Source organism: Anarrhichthys ocellatus, unplaced genomic scaffold, assembly GCF_004355925.1.
Source record: "Anarrhichthys ocellatus isolate YVR2014 unplaced genomic scaffold, GSC_Weel_1.0 scaffold538, whole genome shotgun sequence".
NCBI lineage: Eukaryota > Metazoa > Chordata > Actinopteri > Perciformes > Anarhichadidae > Anarrhichthys > Anarrhichthys ocellatus.
Window position 1 is genome coordinate 1 of NW_022280512.1, and position 18,765 is coordinate 18,765.

Here is an 18,765-nt window from a genome sequence, read left to right on the forward strand (position 1 = left end):
ATTAGACAGCTATTTCTGCTGCTCGACACAAACATTGAATGTTGTCTTTCACATTTGAATGTACATGGTTTTATGTACATGCATGTTCATGTTTTATAGGTCGATATCGTTTTATGAGATCCGCCTCGGTAATGCAGTATTGGTCAGGGTCTAATGTGGACAGTGTGGCACTGGTGGATGGAGCCTTAAACTGTGTGTCAGTCTATCATGAGTGTCGACTCTAAAGCAGTGTGTGGTTCTCTGTTAACGCTCCAGCTTAAAGCTGCCGTATATATCCGTATGTTACTTAACTCGAGAGCAATGTCCTCGGTCTGACCAAACACAGAAGTTGCTGAGTTGTGTGTTTTGTTTGGCTTTCTACAGGATGACAGCACCGGAGAGATGATCTTCGACGAGGTGTTCCATGCCCTGTCCAGGTGTCTGGCTGGTCTGGCTCAACCTTTCAAAGTCCCTGGAACCGATCAACTGTTCAAGCCGAAGATCTTCGTCACCATCTTGGCGTATTCGTCAATCATTGGCCTCACATCCCATCAGGTCATCAGAGTAGCTCGCGGTTCATCCTGTTTTTATTCACTGGTGTTTTATGTACACATGTTTGTATCCAGATGTTCATGAGCCTTTGTATGAATGATCTAAGATTAGCATGAAGTTCTCTGTCCTCTCTGGTCTGGTGTTTCACCTCTGACCTCAGGGTGTGGTCAGAGGTGTGCTCTGTTGTAAGTGTAACCAATAATTGTAGAGGTACTCCAAACCTTTGCTTAAGTAAAAGTAGAAATACCATAGTCCAAAAATACTCCATTACAAGTGAAAGTCCTGAATTCAAAACGTTACTTAAATTAAAGTACAGAAGTTGTGAGGGTTCAAGGTTTTCTCTGAGGGTTCCGGGGTAGAGCAAAGACTCAGACACAGGAGACGAGGGGAATTTGAAAATAAGGTATTTTTAATTGGCTCCAGTCCGTAGTCAAACACAGAAACTGAAAACAACTCCGACCGGGAGCGGGCAAAAATCCAAACTGAAAAAAAGCAAAGTCACAAACCATAGGACAAGATGAGGGAAAGCTCTGGAGACATGATGAGGTCACGGGGAAGGACAAAGCTGGAACACGCAGCACACAGAGGGAAAGAAACAAAGAACAAATTGCAATCTGACAACAGGGAAAGCAGGGGAGTATATATACAGGTGCTGGTCATATAATTAGAATATCATCAAAAATTTGATTTATTTCACTAATTCCATTCAAAAAGTGAAACTTGTCTATTATATTCATTCATTACACACAGACTGATATATTTCAAATGTTTATTTCTTTTAATTTTGATGATTATAACTGACAACTAAGGAAAATCCCAAATTCAGTATCTCAGAAAATTAGAATATTACTTAAGACCAATACAAAGAAAGGATTTTTAGAAATCTTGGCCAACTGAAAAGTATGAACATGAAAAGTATGAGCATGTACAGCACTCAATACTTCGATCAGTCTGTGGCACTGCTCAGGTGTTATGAGAGCCCAGGTTGCTCTGATAGTGGCCTTCAGCTCTTCTGCATTGTTGGGTCTGGCATTTCGCATCATCCTCTTCACAATACCCCATAGATTTTCTATGGGGTTAAGGTCAGGCGAGTTTGCTGGCCAATTAAGAACAGGGATACCATGGTCCTTAAACCAGGTACTGGTTGCTTTGGCACTGTGTGCAGGTGACAAGTCCTGTTGGAAAATGAAATCTGCATCTCCATAAAGTTGGTCAGCAGCAGGAAGTGCTCTAAAACTTCCTGGTATACGGCTGCGTTGACCTTGGACCTCAGAAAACACAGTGGACCAACACCAGCAGATGACATAGCACCCCAAACCATCACTGACTGTGGAAACTTTACACTGGACCTCAAGCAACGTGGATTGTGTGTCTCTCCTCTCTTCCTCCAGACTCTGGGACCCTGATTTCCAAAGGAAATGCAAAATTTACTTTCATCAGAGAACATAACTTTGGACCACTCAGCAGCAGTCCAGTCCTTTTTGTCTTTAGCCCAGGCGAGACGCTTCTGATGCTGTCTGTTGTTCAAGAGTGGCTTGACACAAGGAATGCGACAGCTGAAACCCATGTCTTGCATACGTCTGTGCGTAGTGGTTCTTGAAGCACTGACTCCAGCTGCAGTCCACTCTTTCTGAATCTCCCCCACATTTTTGAATGGGTTTTGTTTCACAATCCTCTCCAGGGTGCGGTTATCCCTATTGCTTGTACAATTTTTTCTAACACATCTTTTCCTTCCCTTCGCCTCTCTATTAATGTGCTTGGACACAGAGCTCTGTGAACAGCCAGCCTCTTTTGCAATGACCTTTTGTGTCTTGCCCTCCTTGTGCAAGGTGTCAATGGTCGTCTTTTGGACAACTGTCAAGTCAGCAGTCTTCCCCATGATTGTGTAGCCTACAGAACTAGACTGAGAGACCATTTACAGGTGTTTTGAGTTGATTAGCTGATTAGAGTGTGGCACCGGGTGTCTTCAATATTGAACCTTTTCACAATATTCTAATTTTCTGAGATACTGAATTTGGGATTTTCCTTAGTTAACAGTTATAATCATCAAAATTAAAAGAAATAAACATTTGAAATATATCAGTCTGTGTGTAATGAATGAATATAATAGACAAGTTTCGCTTTTTGAATGGAATTAGTGAGATAAATCAACTTTTTGATGATATTCTAATTATATGACCAGCACCTGTAGGTGTGGGGTGATGAGTAGATTGCAGGCAGGTGAGTTGAAATGAGTGCAGTGTGGGGTTGGCAGAGGGAAAAGCCAGGGGCGGGTGATTGTGGACAGGTGAAGAGGAGATCGGGAGAAACACACACAAACCAGAGATAACCGTGACAGTACCCCCCCCCCCCCCCCCCTCAAGGGACGGATACCAAACGCCACAGGCCTCCAGGGGACGGCCGGACTGCCGAAGTTGCTCCGGGCGGTGGAACGCTGAAACTAAATGGCTTCAGTCAGGGATTTGAAGGCAATGATAAGTGGCCGCTATGCTGTTAGAAAAGTGCTGGAAAACGTGCTAGTGTTAGAAAACTATGTGCTCCTGACCCAGATGTTGTTGCAGTCCTTTTGACAGCCTTGGTTCCCCCTGCAGGTTCTGGTTCAGGGCTGTCAGCTTGATAGAACGGACCTGGATGAGTTCCTGCACCACATCTACCAGCAGCTCAGAGCAGTGGAGAGCAACATCGCAGAAGTCCTCCATCAGCAGCACGAACAAGCAAGTGCCCACCAACAGTATTTACATTGTATTTTAAGATGTTGACGAGGGAACCGATCTCATTTAAACAAGTCTATCTCTCATCAAAAGCATATCCTTTCATATGAATCATTTCTTATTAATATTGTGAGTGTATCTAAACTCTTATTGCATAGGACTGGCGGTATTTGATATGTTTCTCATTGTCGTTTATTGTGACTCAATCCTACAAACACGTCCTGCTGCCACAAATACTCACCAGAGAAATGTGGATTAATCCGCCTCTGAAAATAGTCCCCAACAAATGCACTATATCCTCCCGTTTGAGTCATTTTTGATTTAAAAATTGTTTTTTCAGTGGCCGAAAATTCAGTGGCCAGGTGTTTTAGGAAATCATTTCTCCTTTTTTATTTTTCATATAAATATAGTGTTTATGATGTGTTTTAAAGATGCAAATCTTCAATGGGATTGGAGCAGAGAGCACAGACAGAGTAGGGAAGTCAGAGACTGACTGTTATAGAGCTCATTGTTGGTTTCCTTTTGGAGATTTGTTGACATTCAGAAAAATACAGAACAATGCCCGTCTTCTCCTTTAATGTTTTGTCGTTTGTAGAGAGTTTAGAAATAACAAGGTACCTTTAGGTAGAAGGAACGTGTCTAAGGGATACATCTACTGGATCTCTTAGTCTTTAGGTTGGAGCCTTCTGGAGGTGTTGTAGGTCTGATTCATACCGACACACTGATGGGAGGTGACCTCCCGATAACCCCAGAGGCAAACCTATACTTCCATCAACTCTGATTAGCTGGCTGCTGCCTGTCTAATATTCTGATGTCCTAATGCAGGGGTGTCAAACTCATTTTCACTCTGGGCCACATCAGCATCATGGTTTCCCTCAAAGGGCCGGTTGTAACTGTAAGACTGTATAACTGTAACTACTCCTAACATATTGCTAAATAACTGTCTCTGCTTTTGATTATTGTTTATTCAAGTGTAAAATATTGTACATGCAGTTATATAAATGTAAAATGATATTTAAGCACATTTCTGTTATTATAACATAAATCATTTTAATTTAGGGTTAAGAAACCCACATTACTCTATCAAAGATCAAACTTTTAAAGAAAATAACAGACAAATATCATCAAACACAAGTTATTACATTAACTTTGTTCAAAGCTATTTGTGTCACCTCTCTGCATCACTAATGTCCCTCCCTGCCGTCGTCCCGTGCATGGCAGCTACATCCAAGAGCTCCTCACTGAGAGTCAGGTCTGCCTTGAGCCTCTTTCAAACACTGATAGATGATGTATCTCGTCTCTGAGCTAGCTGTGTTGTTAGATTGCTGCTAGTTCCTGAACTCGGTCTGCGATGGTGTTTCTTCACAAACTGACATTTGTAAAAGTCTGTATCTGGTCGGAGCTCACCTGCTCACATACCTTTAGCATGCACTGGGCTGTAGCTTCTGTAAATAGATTCTGCTGTGATTGCAGTCTGCCTTTTAATTCTTGGACAATTTGATGTTTTTCTTGGAGGCTAAATTTAGCTCCGTGTTTGGTGTCAAAATGCCGACGTGAATTGTATCCTTCATCACCGACACGCATCATAACACAGAAGACAGACCCGTTTTTCTCCCTGAAGCACAGACATGTATTCTCTTTCCCATCTTAAATTACATCTTCTTCCCTCTGCATCCATTGTTCTCTTCGTGGACATTTTGGGATTATTTGTTGATCTTTTTCAACTCAGTCACTTGTTGGAAAACCGCTTTACCGGCTGTTCCCTCTCCTGTCCACCTGTTGTGATAGTTTTAATGTCGGTACACAGACAACATGCTATCTCATAATTTCAACTTTCTATCTCATAATTTCGACCATGGGGATACTTTTATTTTCAAGTCTATCTTAATTTCTTTTTTTTTTCAAAATAAAATTTTTTTTTTTTTTTTTGCTGGTGGATTCGCGGGCCACATAAAATGACGTGGCGGGCCGTATTCGGCCCGCGGGCCTCGAGTTTGACACGTGTGTCCTAATGCATCACAGCTCAAGAAACAACTTTGTTATGAAGCCTGACATACCAGGAACAACAATTCCTTGAGTTGAACCGGATTTGTGTTGCCTTGTGGGCTCGTCCACCGATGATCCAAGTCATGGTTTAGAGGGCAGTCCTAACTATGTTCCACCTGTGTCTCATCGCCATCATCTTAATGGCAAAGAGCAGTTGTGATGTGTGAACAGTTAGCTAAAGCACGACATTGTCTTTGCCACTTGCCGCTGGTTACCGTGGGTGTGCCAGCACTCACAACAGTGGCATAAAGTGAGTAAATATGCCACCTACATGATTTTTCAACTATTTACTGGGGTCAACAGTAACGCTGGCAACCAGGCCTTAGCTTCTGGTTGCTGAAATGGAAAATGTCGCAATGTTTTGTCACCTTATATTTTGAGTGATTAAGATACTGTACAGTAATACATATGTGTCATACGTATACCTGTCATGTGTATGTCGTACATGCTTTGCTGTATCATTTCCCATCCAGCTCAAAGATGTCAGGATACAAGAATTAGTTGCCATTTTATCAACCTGGCAACCCTTATTATTGTGCCCTGATTTATGGGACTTTGTGCCTTTGCTTGTGTTGTATTGGTACCCTTGACAGGGGTCATAGACAACAGGGACCCCCAAAACTCAATATAGGCAAATTTTGCGTGGTGGCACTTTCAGTGGAACTCCAAGATTAGGGTGGAGTGGGGAGGCTGCAGTTACAATTTAGAGACTGCCTCCCTTTGTATGCGCCATGTCAGTAGTTTTACTGGTTGGTGTCTAACGGAACGAAAACAATCTCCGTCCACGCGGCGTTTTCTAAATGATCTCCGTCCGACTAAAACGCCTGAAAACGAATATCACGTGACTCTTCACCTACACTGGGCATGATGGTTGCCGGTGTAAACAGGAAGTAGATTGGTTGGTAAGTTAAAAAAAATAGGACAGAGTAATAAAGTAGTCTTTAATAATGAAAGGTCGTGTTTGATACTTAAGATCTTCTCTAAAATCTTCCTCTATGAACTCAAACAGACACAGTTCGTGGAAAGTTTTGGAAGTTATATTTTCAGACTTAACTGCAGGTCTTGCTCTTTATCTCTCTCACACATCAAATTCACTTTAAAATCAACACTTGCACATAAAGGTTTACTAGATTATGGTCCATAAATGTGGTCAACACACGTCTCTCACTCGTTTCCTCGTTGTTTGTTCTCACTCGTAGCTCTGCTGGTGGCTGAAGTTTCTGTCATACTGAAGAGCAATTACTGCTTTAGTTCCTTTACATTTTATCTGCGGACTTCACAATAGATGTGCAGAACAAAATAAGCATTAATAAGGAAAGGAAAGTCTTCCGTTTGTGTCCATCACCCTCCCTAAAGCCGCTAACCGTGACTTCAGACGGCCGCTCCGTAGGTCTGATAACGCCGCTGGTCACGCCGCTCGCTGATCGCTCCAATAACAGCTGCTTCCTCCGTAATAATGCAGACTTTAACTGGACAACAGCTGCTAGTAAAGACAACAAGGTCAGCAACACCTGTAATCAGTTGTCCATGTTAAATTAACCTGGTAGTTGATCGGTAATCAATGTTGTTGTTTGTGATCTTCCGGGTAAGCGTCACGTGATAGGAGTATGACGAATCAGGGAAGGACACGTCATGACTGCTAAGAACCAATCAAGTAGTGAACGCGGGTGTGGGCGTCATCGTTTCTGAATGTATCCGTTTTCGACCGTCCACACGAAGAGGCAACCCCGGAGTTTTCAAACTTATCCATCCTCGGGAGAGTTTTCAAACTCCTCCGTTTTCGGTGCTGGAAAACGCCGTCGTAGTGTGGACGCTCAGTGTAAACGTAGCAGAACATATGCGTTTTCATATGGAAATGGAATAGTGTGGATGTGGCATAACATCAAAGTGTCCATTGTTGATGACGATATATATCAATGTATTTTTTCCCTGTGCTTTTCAGTCTGTGGAGCCAGTCCAGAGCTCCAGTAGCAACATCCTGGATGACCAGCCCCACAGGAAGCAAGGCATTTCAATGGTGTCAGCTGATATGGGTCTGGTCAGCATGGTGCGCCAGGGCATCCTGGCCCTTCAGCTGCTGCCCCCAAACTCCAGCGCAGGTAGTTTTGTCCTTCAGAACCCAAAGTCATCATTTAGTTTCTCAATCAAGAGGGGGTCTTCGTGGTTTGGAACTCCTCCCTTGTTGAGTTGCTGAGTTGTTTCCTAGGAGCACTTTGAAGGAGTCCAAACCCCTCTAACAACCAGGCCTTTGACTGGACAACTCCTGCATCACCAGAAACAACACAGCTATTATGAAATGTACATGTACACAAAGACACTCGCATGTATACCAACACACGCTTACCTGCATACAGTATACTCAAATATACATGAATCTAAAGTAAACAGAGACTTGTGCAAGAGAGGTAGGAAGCTACAAGAACTCAATGCAAGAGAAACAACCCCCCCCCGGGGACAATAAAGTCTAAAGTCATTGATTGTGCTTTCTGAGTGTTGCTCTGACACTTTGTGGTTCTGAGGTTGTTTCTGCCAGCAGTTTGTTTCCTGAGCGTCTTTGGAGTAACAGTTAGGCAGTTTCTCCCCGTTAGAGTTGTTCCTGTTCCGATGTGAGGGTCCTGGGACAGAGGATGTTGTATGTCTACAGACTGTAAAGCCCTCTGAGGCAGATTTGTGATTTTGGGCGTTACAAAATAAATTGAATTGAATAGAATTAGGCATGTAGTCAAGCCCACTCACAGGAAACTGAACAAGGATGTACCGTGTCCCCACTCCTGTTTTGTAATTCCCACACAATCAAAATGAAGGTCTGGAGAGTGTCACGTTTTGGTGATGTCAGTCTGGTGGCCATGAGAGCTCAACACACTGCAGCTTAAGAAAACACGACCAAATACAGACACGCTGCAAGTCACACAGAATACAAACTGCTCATGATGGGCTATAATAGCAAATATCTGCAATGCGGGTTCATTACCTCTTATTATGTAACCATGTTTTATTGTGTTGTGTCTGTATTTAGTCGTGTTGTGTTTTTTTGCAGTGTGCATGTGTCTGCATGTGCTTGTGTTGTTTTTCCCCCTTTTGCAGCATTTATCTTCGGAATGCAGCTCTTGTCAAATTGCTGCAGCTGTTTTCTTCATTTATCTTTTTTGAAGTTGCAGTGGGTTGAGCTTTCAGGCCCACTATATCATAAAGGTAAATATTTTTGCATGAAATTTCCGTCTTTGATTGTGTTATGACTAGAAGTGTTAGTCTCAATATGCTTCAAATAATAATAATAACTTTATTTATATAGCACCTTTAAAAACAGAGTTCACAAAGTGCTTTGACAGCCAATAATAACAGAAAGCTCAGTGAGACAGTTGGATACGTTAAAAATAAACTAAGAAATAAATATAATAAAAGATGAAAATAATAAAAATGGCCTATGAAATGTAATTCAAGCACTTGAACCTGTTGTGAAATGCCGTCATATCCTTCTGTCTGCCTTTTGCGTGTCTTGGTCATCTTGGTGTGATAAACACTGTTCTACACCTTTGAAGCACCTCACGTGACTTCATCACTCTTCACAATAAGAATTAGTTTTTGAACTTGTGTGTGTTCCAGGTATCATCATAATCACAGATGGAGTGACGAGTGTTCCTGATGTGGCCGTGTGTGAAACCCTGCTGAACCAGCTCAGGAGTGGAACCATTGCCTGCTCCTTTGTGCAGGTAAAGACCAGAACATTGTTACTTGTCTAGCTTCTTCTTTCGAGACAGGTTGTCAGTGTTTGGCATGTCGATGTGGTGACTCCACAGTCTTGATCCTGGATGAAGGAGACATTGTACTGAAGCCTCTGACTGCTCTTCTTTGACTTCATCCCTCTCCAGGTTGGCGGTGCGTACTCCTATGACTGCAGCTTTGGCTACATCCCCAATGTAGAGCTGATGAAGTTCATCTCATTAGCCACCTTTGGCTCATACCTGCCCAGCTGTCCTGAAGTGGATCTGAACAGCCAGGAGATGAACACCTACCACAAGGCCTTCTTAACCTACTCCTTCCTCAACACCTCCGAGTCCATGAACTCCGAGTACTTATGTGGTGAGACAGCTAGCTTAGCTATGCATACTATGAAGTCTTGAAATTGAGTGTGTGTAGGTGTTACGCCCCCGTTGAGGGGTAGAAGGGCGCAACATAAGGGCTATTCAGTTCCTTCTTCGGTCCCCAAAACATAGACTGTATATAAGAAGTGGATGTAGTCACCACAACGTTCGGTTTTGAAGCCTTGAGTTTGGCATTTTGGCCATCTCCATCTTGGTTTTTGCTGTCTCCATCTTGGTTTTTGGCTTTTTCCATCTTTTGGTTTTTGTCCGTCTCCATATTGGTTTTTTTGCCATCTCCATCTTTTGGTTGTTGGTAGTATAACTGCATGCTGAACAAGTCATTTTTAGGCAACCAAAATGTTTCAATTAACTTTCATGAACTGAAAACACACTTTGAAAGAGTTAAAAGTTCTAAGAGTAAAAACACAGACAGCATTTATTGATTAAAACATACTGGTACCTTTTTTCCTAGGTTCTCATTAACTACAATAGTCATTAATGGTAAGTTGGTCAAGAATGTATATGCTAATTTTGACAATTTAACACAAAAGTCTAATAAGATAAAATGGTGACATTTGGGACAGGCATGGATGTAAACTCCAACTTGACTGGTAGGTGGAGCCATAAAACTGCTTGGCGGTAATTCTGGTGTGTTTTTTTTAAGTTTCAGATGTGACCTATCTAGATGAATTGAATAGAAGGAAGAATGTAGAACTTTACGGCCATTATCCCACCAATGGAGTCTATTTTGAATTCATTTCTAAACTTAACTTTTATATATATATTTTTTCTACTCTATGGTATTTTTCACTGACATTATTTCCGAGATAAAATGTAATACAACATAGGCGTATTGCTATTGACGATGATGATTATGATGAAAATAAATAGGCCTACATACCAACTACTTCCCTGTTTTGTAGTTTCCCAGCACAAACTGTTCAATGAGCATCTGGTGTCAGCCAGCGGGAACCCAGCCCTGGTCATGAGGAGGAAGAAGCACACAGAGAAGGAAGTCCATGCTCATCTAATCAGCGTGGTGTCTGTGCGACTGAGGGAGGGCTACACCATCAGAGAGATCAGCCTGACCAAAGGTAAAACGCTCTCTTCACAAAATCTGAACAGCAGCTCATCAAGAGAGAGCACCGTTAGACCCGAGTCCTGTTTTCTTTAGGTGGCAGTCAGCTGGAGGTGAAGCTGGTGCTGTTATGGAAACACAACATGCACATCGAGTACCTGGCAGCCGCCTCCTGGCCGCTGGACCCCGCCAAGAGAACCACCAGGGTGGAGGTGACGATGGAGGGGAGCTACGATATCCTGCATGACATCAGCTGCACCCAGAGGAAACCCATCACCAGCCCGTACCGCACATCCGTCATCCGGCGCTTCTGGAACACACTGCAGAGGTACACCTGTCTGAAGGACACCATAGTGTCCAACATTAAATAAGATTGGTTGCAATTATTTTAATACTATATTTAATGTGTTGCTCTGCGTTCTTCCAGCATCAACCAGACTGATCAGATGTTGGTGCACCTCCAATCATTTAATTCAATCCCTGAGAACTACATGATTCCTGAGAGCACCAAAAACGGAGTTCCGTTGTTCTACATCCCCCCCGGCTCCACTACTCCGGTACTGTGCAGACCTTCATTGATCCTTCTTAACCATGTTGAGAACTCCTAGACAGTTTGGTCTGATAGAACTCCTCTTAAGTGCAGATTTAACTAAACCTATAGCTTGCTTTTGTGAGCTTTGTTATGAAAACTATGTATTTTGTATTGTCTTCCATTAAAGCCACTATGATCCCGTTCCCACTGGGCAATATACCCGCTAACACCCACTAACTTCTACATTTTTTTACAATGCAATGCTATGTGTCACGTAGAAGTAAATATATATTAAATACTAGAAAAGTGCCCTCAGTAGAGTGTAGATCTCTGCCAGGTGTGTCTGCAACAACCACTACTGTATTGTGTGATTGAATGAATACAACCCACAATGGGCTAACTCCCCATCTAGACACCAATGGGCTGTAAGGTGTCGTTAAACTCAAAAACAAGCAGTGATGTATGCAGACAATCAGCCCAAAGTCGTCGTACAAGACGCGTCCTACAGTCTCGCCAAAACAAATTTAAACGCACTAAGCTGTCTGCCCGAGGAGCAGTTGCTGAGTGGCGGTGATGTTCTCAGAGTGTACTGGTAGTTCCATCCATGCAGCCATAACTGGCCACCCACGCATTCGTGACGTCGGAATCACACAGAAAACAGAGAAAACAGAAAGGAACTCTCATCGACTGGCAATGGGAAAGGAGGCTATCGCCCAAAAACCTGCATTTACGCGCTAACCTTGGGGAACAAATGTGTATTGGTGTTGAATAAAGCAATGTCAATTATTATTAATTGGTACTACCACCAAAGTGTATGATTCTACACACTGTAGCTCGAAGCTGCAGTGGAAAATAGTTCATAGTTTACCAAAGACATGGTCTGTTGATTCAAAGACAGTGTAGGGCAGGTCAGGGTAACCAATGCATCCTCTCAGCCTTTCTTCTGTTTGCGTGCCTCGTTCGGCTGAATGGTCTCCTCTTTGTCCAGGTCCTGTCCCTGCAGCACAGTGGATCCAAAGACTCCTCTCAGTCCCAGTTTGCTTCCTATTGGAAGCCCATCCTCTCCATGGATGCCAACTTCTGGCAGAGATGGCTGCACATGCATCGCATTGCCATCCTCCTTGAACATGACATGTGAGAAAACTCTGCGTTTGGCCTTAATATCTGCCATATCTGTTTGGATATGTCCATCCTGGTCTGTCCGTCCCTCATTACATTCATCATTCTGTCCCTCTAGGCCTGTCCCCAAACACCTGCACACAGCTGGAAACAATGGACGCTACAGCACCATTCAGTGTCGTATCTCCCACTCTGCCCTCACATCCCTGCTGAGGGACTGGAGCAGCTTCGTGCTGGTGGAGGGATACTCCTATGTCAAACTCATATACAGGTGAGACAGCAGTTGGAAATACCACATGGGCTCAAGAGCTGGAGGAAACCTTCGTTGTTTTATGTGCTGGATACTGACACGAAGAGGATGCTTTTGGATCGGAGCTGGTGGTAGCTGACATTTCTGACATTATTTAGCATCTTCAGTTTTCAAAGTTCTCAAAGTAAATCCTCCTCAACTGGAAATATTTCCCGCACAACTGTGTTCTCAGCAGGGTGAACACAGCCTTTACAGGAATACTCTACCACCAAAACTATATCAATTACTTATCTTGTGTTACCTTGAGGCTTTTAAATGATATAAATCATATCTGTTAACAATAATTTAGTTCTTGAAATAACAAGGTTTCAGTGATTTGTGTCTCCACAGTTCGTCGGACCAGCCTCCCACCTCCTTCTACCTGGTCCGCCTCATCTCCAAGACGCCCTGCATGGTTCTGCGTCTGGGCTTCCCTATTGGTACACCAGCTCATGTCAGAAACAAGGTACTTGCAGAAGGTTATCACAGTACAGGGACACTTCCAAACCAATGACTCTGCCTTTGTGAAGAGGATAAGGAGGTTCCAGCTTGTAGTAGTGTGGTTATGTTATAGTTTGTGTTGGATTGCATGTTGCATTCTCTTTGTATTTAGCAGAATATTGTCTTATTTAGTGGATCTTGTTTGGAAATGTAGTTTTAAAGATGAGTGCAGAACATGATACAGTAGTAGACATCCATGTATTGATAATTGGAGTAACAACAGTAAATTTGACGAACAATCTTAACTCAAAGGAGATTTACCAGCTTGTTCACAGTCTTCAGCAGATGAGGACCATTGGTTAGAGGAGATGCAGTTGGAAGCTCTGGTAACGGTTAATAAATGCAACTTGAGTTAAGATTTAGTCGTCTTCTGTTTCTTGGAGTGAAAACTCAGCAGGTATTACTGAAGTTAAACACACAATATGTCATTTTCTGTCTCAATCCCAACAATAAGAAAAGATGGAGCATGGAGACGTTGTGAAGTTAGCGTGGGTTCGTGGGAGTTGTTGTCGTCATCTCAGTCAGCTTCTTCCGGTTAGATGAGTGTTCATCGTTCAGGAGGTTTTTAACCGCAGAGGTTCAAACAGACCCGCAGATTAAAACCGCTAAAAGCACTTTATGAAGCAGTGTCACGTAAAAAGCGTCCCGGACATTTGGCTACATCAATTAGGCAGCCAATCAATGAAAACGCAGTGAGGTGGCGCCGTCCGCATCTGTACAGACGTTGAAAAACTGGTTGCTGTATGTTTTCTGAGCTAACCTGTGCTAACATTCGTGCCCTCCATCAGATTGTTGACGAGCTGCGAGATCAGATCCTCAAACTTCGCTTCCCTCAACGCGTTCAGAACAAAGAGACGACCCCCAAGACTAAGAGGAAGATTGTGGGTCATCCGTCACCGTCCAAGTCTCCCTCCATCCCCGCCCCCAAAGCAGCGCTGTCAGACAGGCCCTGCGTGGTGGTGCTCAACAAGCCTCTGGAGAAGCTGCTCATAAGGTCAGTGCATATGACAGCAGGGCATTCGCTTGCAGTGTCAGAATGCCTCAATTAAAAGTGGACACATTTTAACGAAATGAACCGCGGATGCTGTGCAGGTACGAGAAGCTGCCGCTGGATTTCAGGACTCCTTTCATTTTCAACATGGAGAACTTCCCTCAGCCCTCCAACAGCTCCGTTCCCCTTAGCATGGCGGCCAACCGGATGGCCTCCTCCACCCTGGCCTCTCTGTCCCGGTACTTCCTCCACCAGCGCTGGGTGTGGACCATGCAGAGCAGCCAAGGACCGGCTGTGGCCATGCAGGCAGTCGCTCACATCCTGTCCATGCTCTCCGAGTGAGTTCACTTCATTTGTGTTTTTTCTTGTAGTTTTTGTCCAGAAAACGTTTTACTTTTTCTATCGTTTTAAAAGAATGATTACATTGTTTTGCTCAAAATGATGAGCAAAACAATTCCAGGAAGCAACATTTGATTGGTGGCAAATGTGACCTGAGGTTTCTAATTTCATCACTGCAGCTAATCACAATGAATTATCGCTGTTTCAATGCTACGTAAAGACGTAGCAGCTGTGCTGGTTCGATGTGAGATAAGCAGCTTTGTGGAGCGTGTCGCCTAAAAATGTCTCTGTGTACGTGAAGGATCCGCATTTCAGAAGGCTTTCACTTTGCCGCCAGTGGAGAGGGCATCGTTAACATGGTGATCGAGCTGCCAATGAAGGTGAGGCGGCACTAAATGCACCTTCATCTTCAGTGCTGGAATGTTTATGTACAGTTGCGTTTGGTGTGACTACTGGTCTACTTACTACTCTTTTCTTTTCTATTTTCAGGGTGTGTCAGGGGACACGGACAGAGAGAGACACTCTTGTATCGTTCAGTACATCCTGTTCCCACCTCACTCTACATCTACTAAGGACAGGTGAGACTGGCAGTAATCACCTTCACACAACTCGTTATTTTAGGATGGAACTCTGAAGGCTTCTGCAGTGGCCAAGTACATACTCACAGTCCTCGATAGATGGAGAAACAGCCACTCTCAACACCACAGTTGTAAAATCTTGGTGAAAACTGGTGCAGGATATGTGAAACCGTTAGGGGGATCAGTGTGTCTTGCATTGAATGAAGAGGAATTTCCAGGTGTTTTTATGGAAATGTGGATGTTTCAGATCAATCTGAGTGTCTCTGGTTTGCATGTTCCACAAGTTATCTTAAGTGTGTCGTGCAGTAGGACTCGCACTGGTCTTGGTCTTGACTTGGTCTCAACCCCTCAACGCTGCTACACATTGTGGTTTTAAACTCGAATATGGTCTAAATACTTGCTCCTCATTTATGCACAATGCACCAAGTTTAGTTGTCAGACCTATGTCCGTTGTGTGTCATTGTCCTCCAGCTTCTCCACTGATGACGACAACGACACCGAGGTGGAGGCCGTAGACGTGGACACGGAGCTCAACCTTGTGACAGAGTGCTGGGTGGAGCCGCAGAGCGGCATCGTGATGAACTGCATGGACCAGCATCGCCACTTCCAGGGTCTCAAGTACCAGGAGATCCCTCAAGCAGTGCGTAGTCCGTCCATACATTCATTCACTGTGAATTAGAGCTGAGGGGGGACATGGAGGGGGGGTGGTCTAATTCTCAGTTCAGTTGACTGACAGCTTATCTGTATGTACGATGTTTTAAGGCCTATTGGGTTGTGTTTGATAGCGACCTGCTCTTTTGTTGTAGATCTTTCCAAGGGACCTGGCCTGTATGTCCACCATGATGACCTTTGAGCATTTGAGCCAACTGTGTCAGAATAAGGACCAGGTCTGCTCCCTGCCAGCTGCTCTCCAGGATGTGAGAGGTAATGAAACCCCAGTAAAACATTTGGTACTTGACTCTGGACTTTCTAAAACGGTGTCCACCAGTGGTGCAGGAAGTATTCAGGTCCTTTACGTCAGTAAAAGTAAAAAAACTAGAGTGTGTGTGTGTGTGTGTGTGTGTGTGTGTGCGTGTGTGCGCGCGCGCGCAGGAGAAGCTCTGGCCTCTGATGACAGCATTCACATGGTCCCTTTCCAGTTTGACCTCATCCAGCTGCTCCCTAAGTGCCAGCAGGTTGAGATCTTCTTCCTCACATTTGGCACAGGTACGATACTCATCTGGTCTGCACACTTCCCCTCGACACTGAGAATAATACAAAACCATCATCAAATACATAGGTTTTTTGTTTTTTTTAAAGTTAACAATGAAATAAAGAAACAAAGTCAAGGATTACTTTACCATTTACTCTTTTAGAAACAGTAAGGTGACACGTGTGTCTCCCCCTTTTTGCCTGTAGCAGTGGCGAACGAGGAGCAGATTCACAGTGCCCCCTGTCTGCCCAACGACCTCCTGCTGAGTCTCTTCCACAGCAGCCTGGAGCACGAGCTCACCGACAGAGAGGTCCCGCTGGCCGACTGTGACCACGTCGCCTTCATGCACCACATCTTGGAGCGGGAGCGAGACGGCCACGTCGCTCCTTTCTCCTTACCTGTTATCAAAGGTCAGCACATGTCATCTCAGCTGCAGTGCTAAGCCTGTGTGCGTGTGTGTGTGTGCGTGTGTGTGCGTGTGTGCGTGTGTGTGCGTGTGCGTGTGCGTGTGTGTGTGTGTGGCAACGTGTGCCTTCTGTTTTGTCCATTTGAATCTGATACAGGAGGGGGTTTCCTCTTCTGACGTGCAATCTGTGCCTCTTGTGTTTCGTCAGAGTGTGTCAAGCCTCCAGACAGACAAGACACCATGACGTCATTCCACACCACCGGCAGCAGCAAAGAGGTGACGGGATCTACCAGCACTTTACAGGTGATCCCATCCATTCAAAAACTAAAAACTAGTGTTAAGCCAGAATAGTAGTTTTCATAGACATTACAGTGTTTCCCTTTTGGAAGATGGGCCTTACCAACACACCAAATTTAGCACTTTAAAGTGTCTTTAAATGTTCTATTACAACACTTACTTTTCAAAATCCACATGAACCGGCATATCGGCAGGAATTAGATCCAGATTCATTCTTCATTCTTTTTATTTAAAAAGAAAATGTGTCACTTTTAAAGCTGGTTTGCCTGTTACACCAGTTATTTCCTTCTTCCTAAACAGTAGTGAAGAACAACAGGAGTTGTCATTCAAACTAAATTATGACTTGTGTGTTAACTGTGTTCAAATGAATCAGAGCACACAAGGCCAAACATCCATCAATCAATCAATCAATTAAGAGGTTGTTAATCAGAGTCTGGTGCAGTGCTCGCTCCACATGAAACACACCAGGGCAATATTACATCACAGACAACAATGAGGACAGAGCAGCATCCCAGATCAGTTTTAACCAAAATATTCTCTGGTCGCGCTCAGCTAAAGACACAAAAACACCCAATCAGCAGGGTTTCCTCTGCTCCGCTGTGAGGAGAGACGGGTGACGTTAAGATGACATCTGCAGCAGTTATAAACGGGCTCGTTAGTGAACGACACGCTATGGAACATGAGAGCGGAGGATGTTAGTCACTGGGTGGCTGGATCACTGCATTATGTTTAGTACAAAAATCAGACTTGGATTTAATATTTTTGATTTATTCATTGTTCTACATGTTTTATATTTTATTAACATATTCATACACCTCATATTCCTGGCATGAACGTGTCATGCTCTGGTCAAACTAAACACATTTATGTGAGCGTATAACTCCTGAGAGGGAGCTCTTGGTCGATGTTAAAATAAAGCCTCTCTCCTATTGGCCATTTCCTTCCTTAACGATATGGATTCACTGTTTAAGCTCGGGGAAAGAAGAAGGTAAGGTTTATGACAGGGTTAGGGTGAATTTATCGAGACAACATGAACATGGAGCAAGCGTTGAGTCTGCATCAACAGTAAATTAAAACTGGAACCATCAGAAAACAATATAATCAGATGTTTCCAATGGGAATCTGCAGTGGGAGCTGTATCAGGGCCTACATGTGTCAGAATCAGAAACTGTTTATTGCCAATGTTGCACATACAAGGAATTTGTCATGGCAGGTGGTGCATAACATTAAACAATCAACACAGTGCAAGAAATAGAAACATTCAAATTTCCAATAGAATATAAAAGAATATAAAATAAAGTGCACAACAAACAGATAACAGCACTATAAACAAGTATGATGAAGTGTAATGTTAAAAGTGTCAAGTGTGTTTAAATGAAGAAACAGAGAAGGGATGGGCAGGGGAGTGACCGGTAGGAAATTGTGGGGATGTCGGAGTCAGTGGAGGTCCCGGGCTTTGTTGATAAGCCCAACAGCAGATGGGGGAAAAAACTGTTCATGTGGAGTGAGGTCCGCAGCCTCCTGCCAGATGGAAGGGTCTCGAACTCTTTGTGTCCAGGGTGAGAGGGGTCGGCTACAATCTTTCTTGCTCGCTTCAGGGTCCTTGAAGCGAACAAGTCCTGGAGGGACGGCAGTTTGCAGCCAATCATCCTCTCGGCAGAGCGAATGATGCGCTGCCAAGGACAAGGGCAGACTGCAGCGTACCAGACCGTGATGGAGGAGCAGAGGATGGACTCAATGATCTGTAGAAATGCACCATCATTGTCTTTGGCAGGTTGAATTTCTTCAGCTGCCTCAGGAAGTACATCCTCTGCTGAGCCTTCTTGGTGATGGAGCTGATGTTCAGCTCCCACTTGAGGTCCTGGGTTATGATGGAGCCCAGGAAGCGGAAGGACTCCACCGCGTCGACGGGGGAGTCACACAGGGTGATAGGGGCAGGTGGGGCTGCATTCTTCCTGAAATCCACAACCATCTCCACTGTCTTTAGAGCGTTGAGCTCTAAGTTGTTCAGACCGCACCAGGTCACCAGATGGTCAGTCTCCCACCTGTAGGCGGACTCATCCCCACCAGAGA

General features: G+C 44.0%; 1 protein-coding gene across 3 annotated transcripts; it reads left to right on the forward strand.

Moving 5' to 3' along the window:
- The first annotated feature begins 106 nt into the window (after positions 1-106).
- On the forward strand, positions 107-17,911 carry LOC116401574 (KICSTOR complex protein SZT2-like). 3 transcript variants are annotated; one of them, XM_031880042.1, is made up of 20 exons: positions 107-534; positions 3,123-3,245; positions 7,231-7,387; positions 8,892-8,998; positions 9,158-9,368; positions 10,294-10,464; positions 10,545-10,776; positions 10,876-11,005; positions 11,969-12,114; positions 12,218-12,370; positions 12,722-12,854; positions 13,678-13,883; positions 13,982-14,218; positions 14,521-14,599; positions 14,709-14,797; positions 15,269-15,437; positions 15,604-15,721; positions 15,890-16,003; positions 16,199-16,399; positions 16,604-17,911. In XM_031880042.1, exons 1-20 carry the CDS (start codon positions 382-384, stop codon positions 16,744-16,746), a joined length of 3,072 nt encoding a protein of 1,023 aa, XP_031735902.1. In that variant the 5' UTR covers positions 107-381; the 3' UTR covers positions 16,747-17,911. The 3 variants fall into 3 exon arrangements, with proteins under 3 accessions (XP_031735902.1, XP_031735901.1, XP_031735903.1); XM_031880041.1 differs by having other exon boundaries at positions 109-534; positions 16,196-16,399; positions 16,604-17,910; XM_031880043.1 differs by having other exon boundaries at positions 109-534; positions 12,740-12,854; positions 16,196-16,399; positions 16,604-17,909.
- Positions 17,912-18,765: the final 854 nt, after the last annotated feature.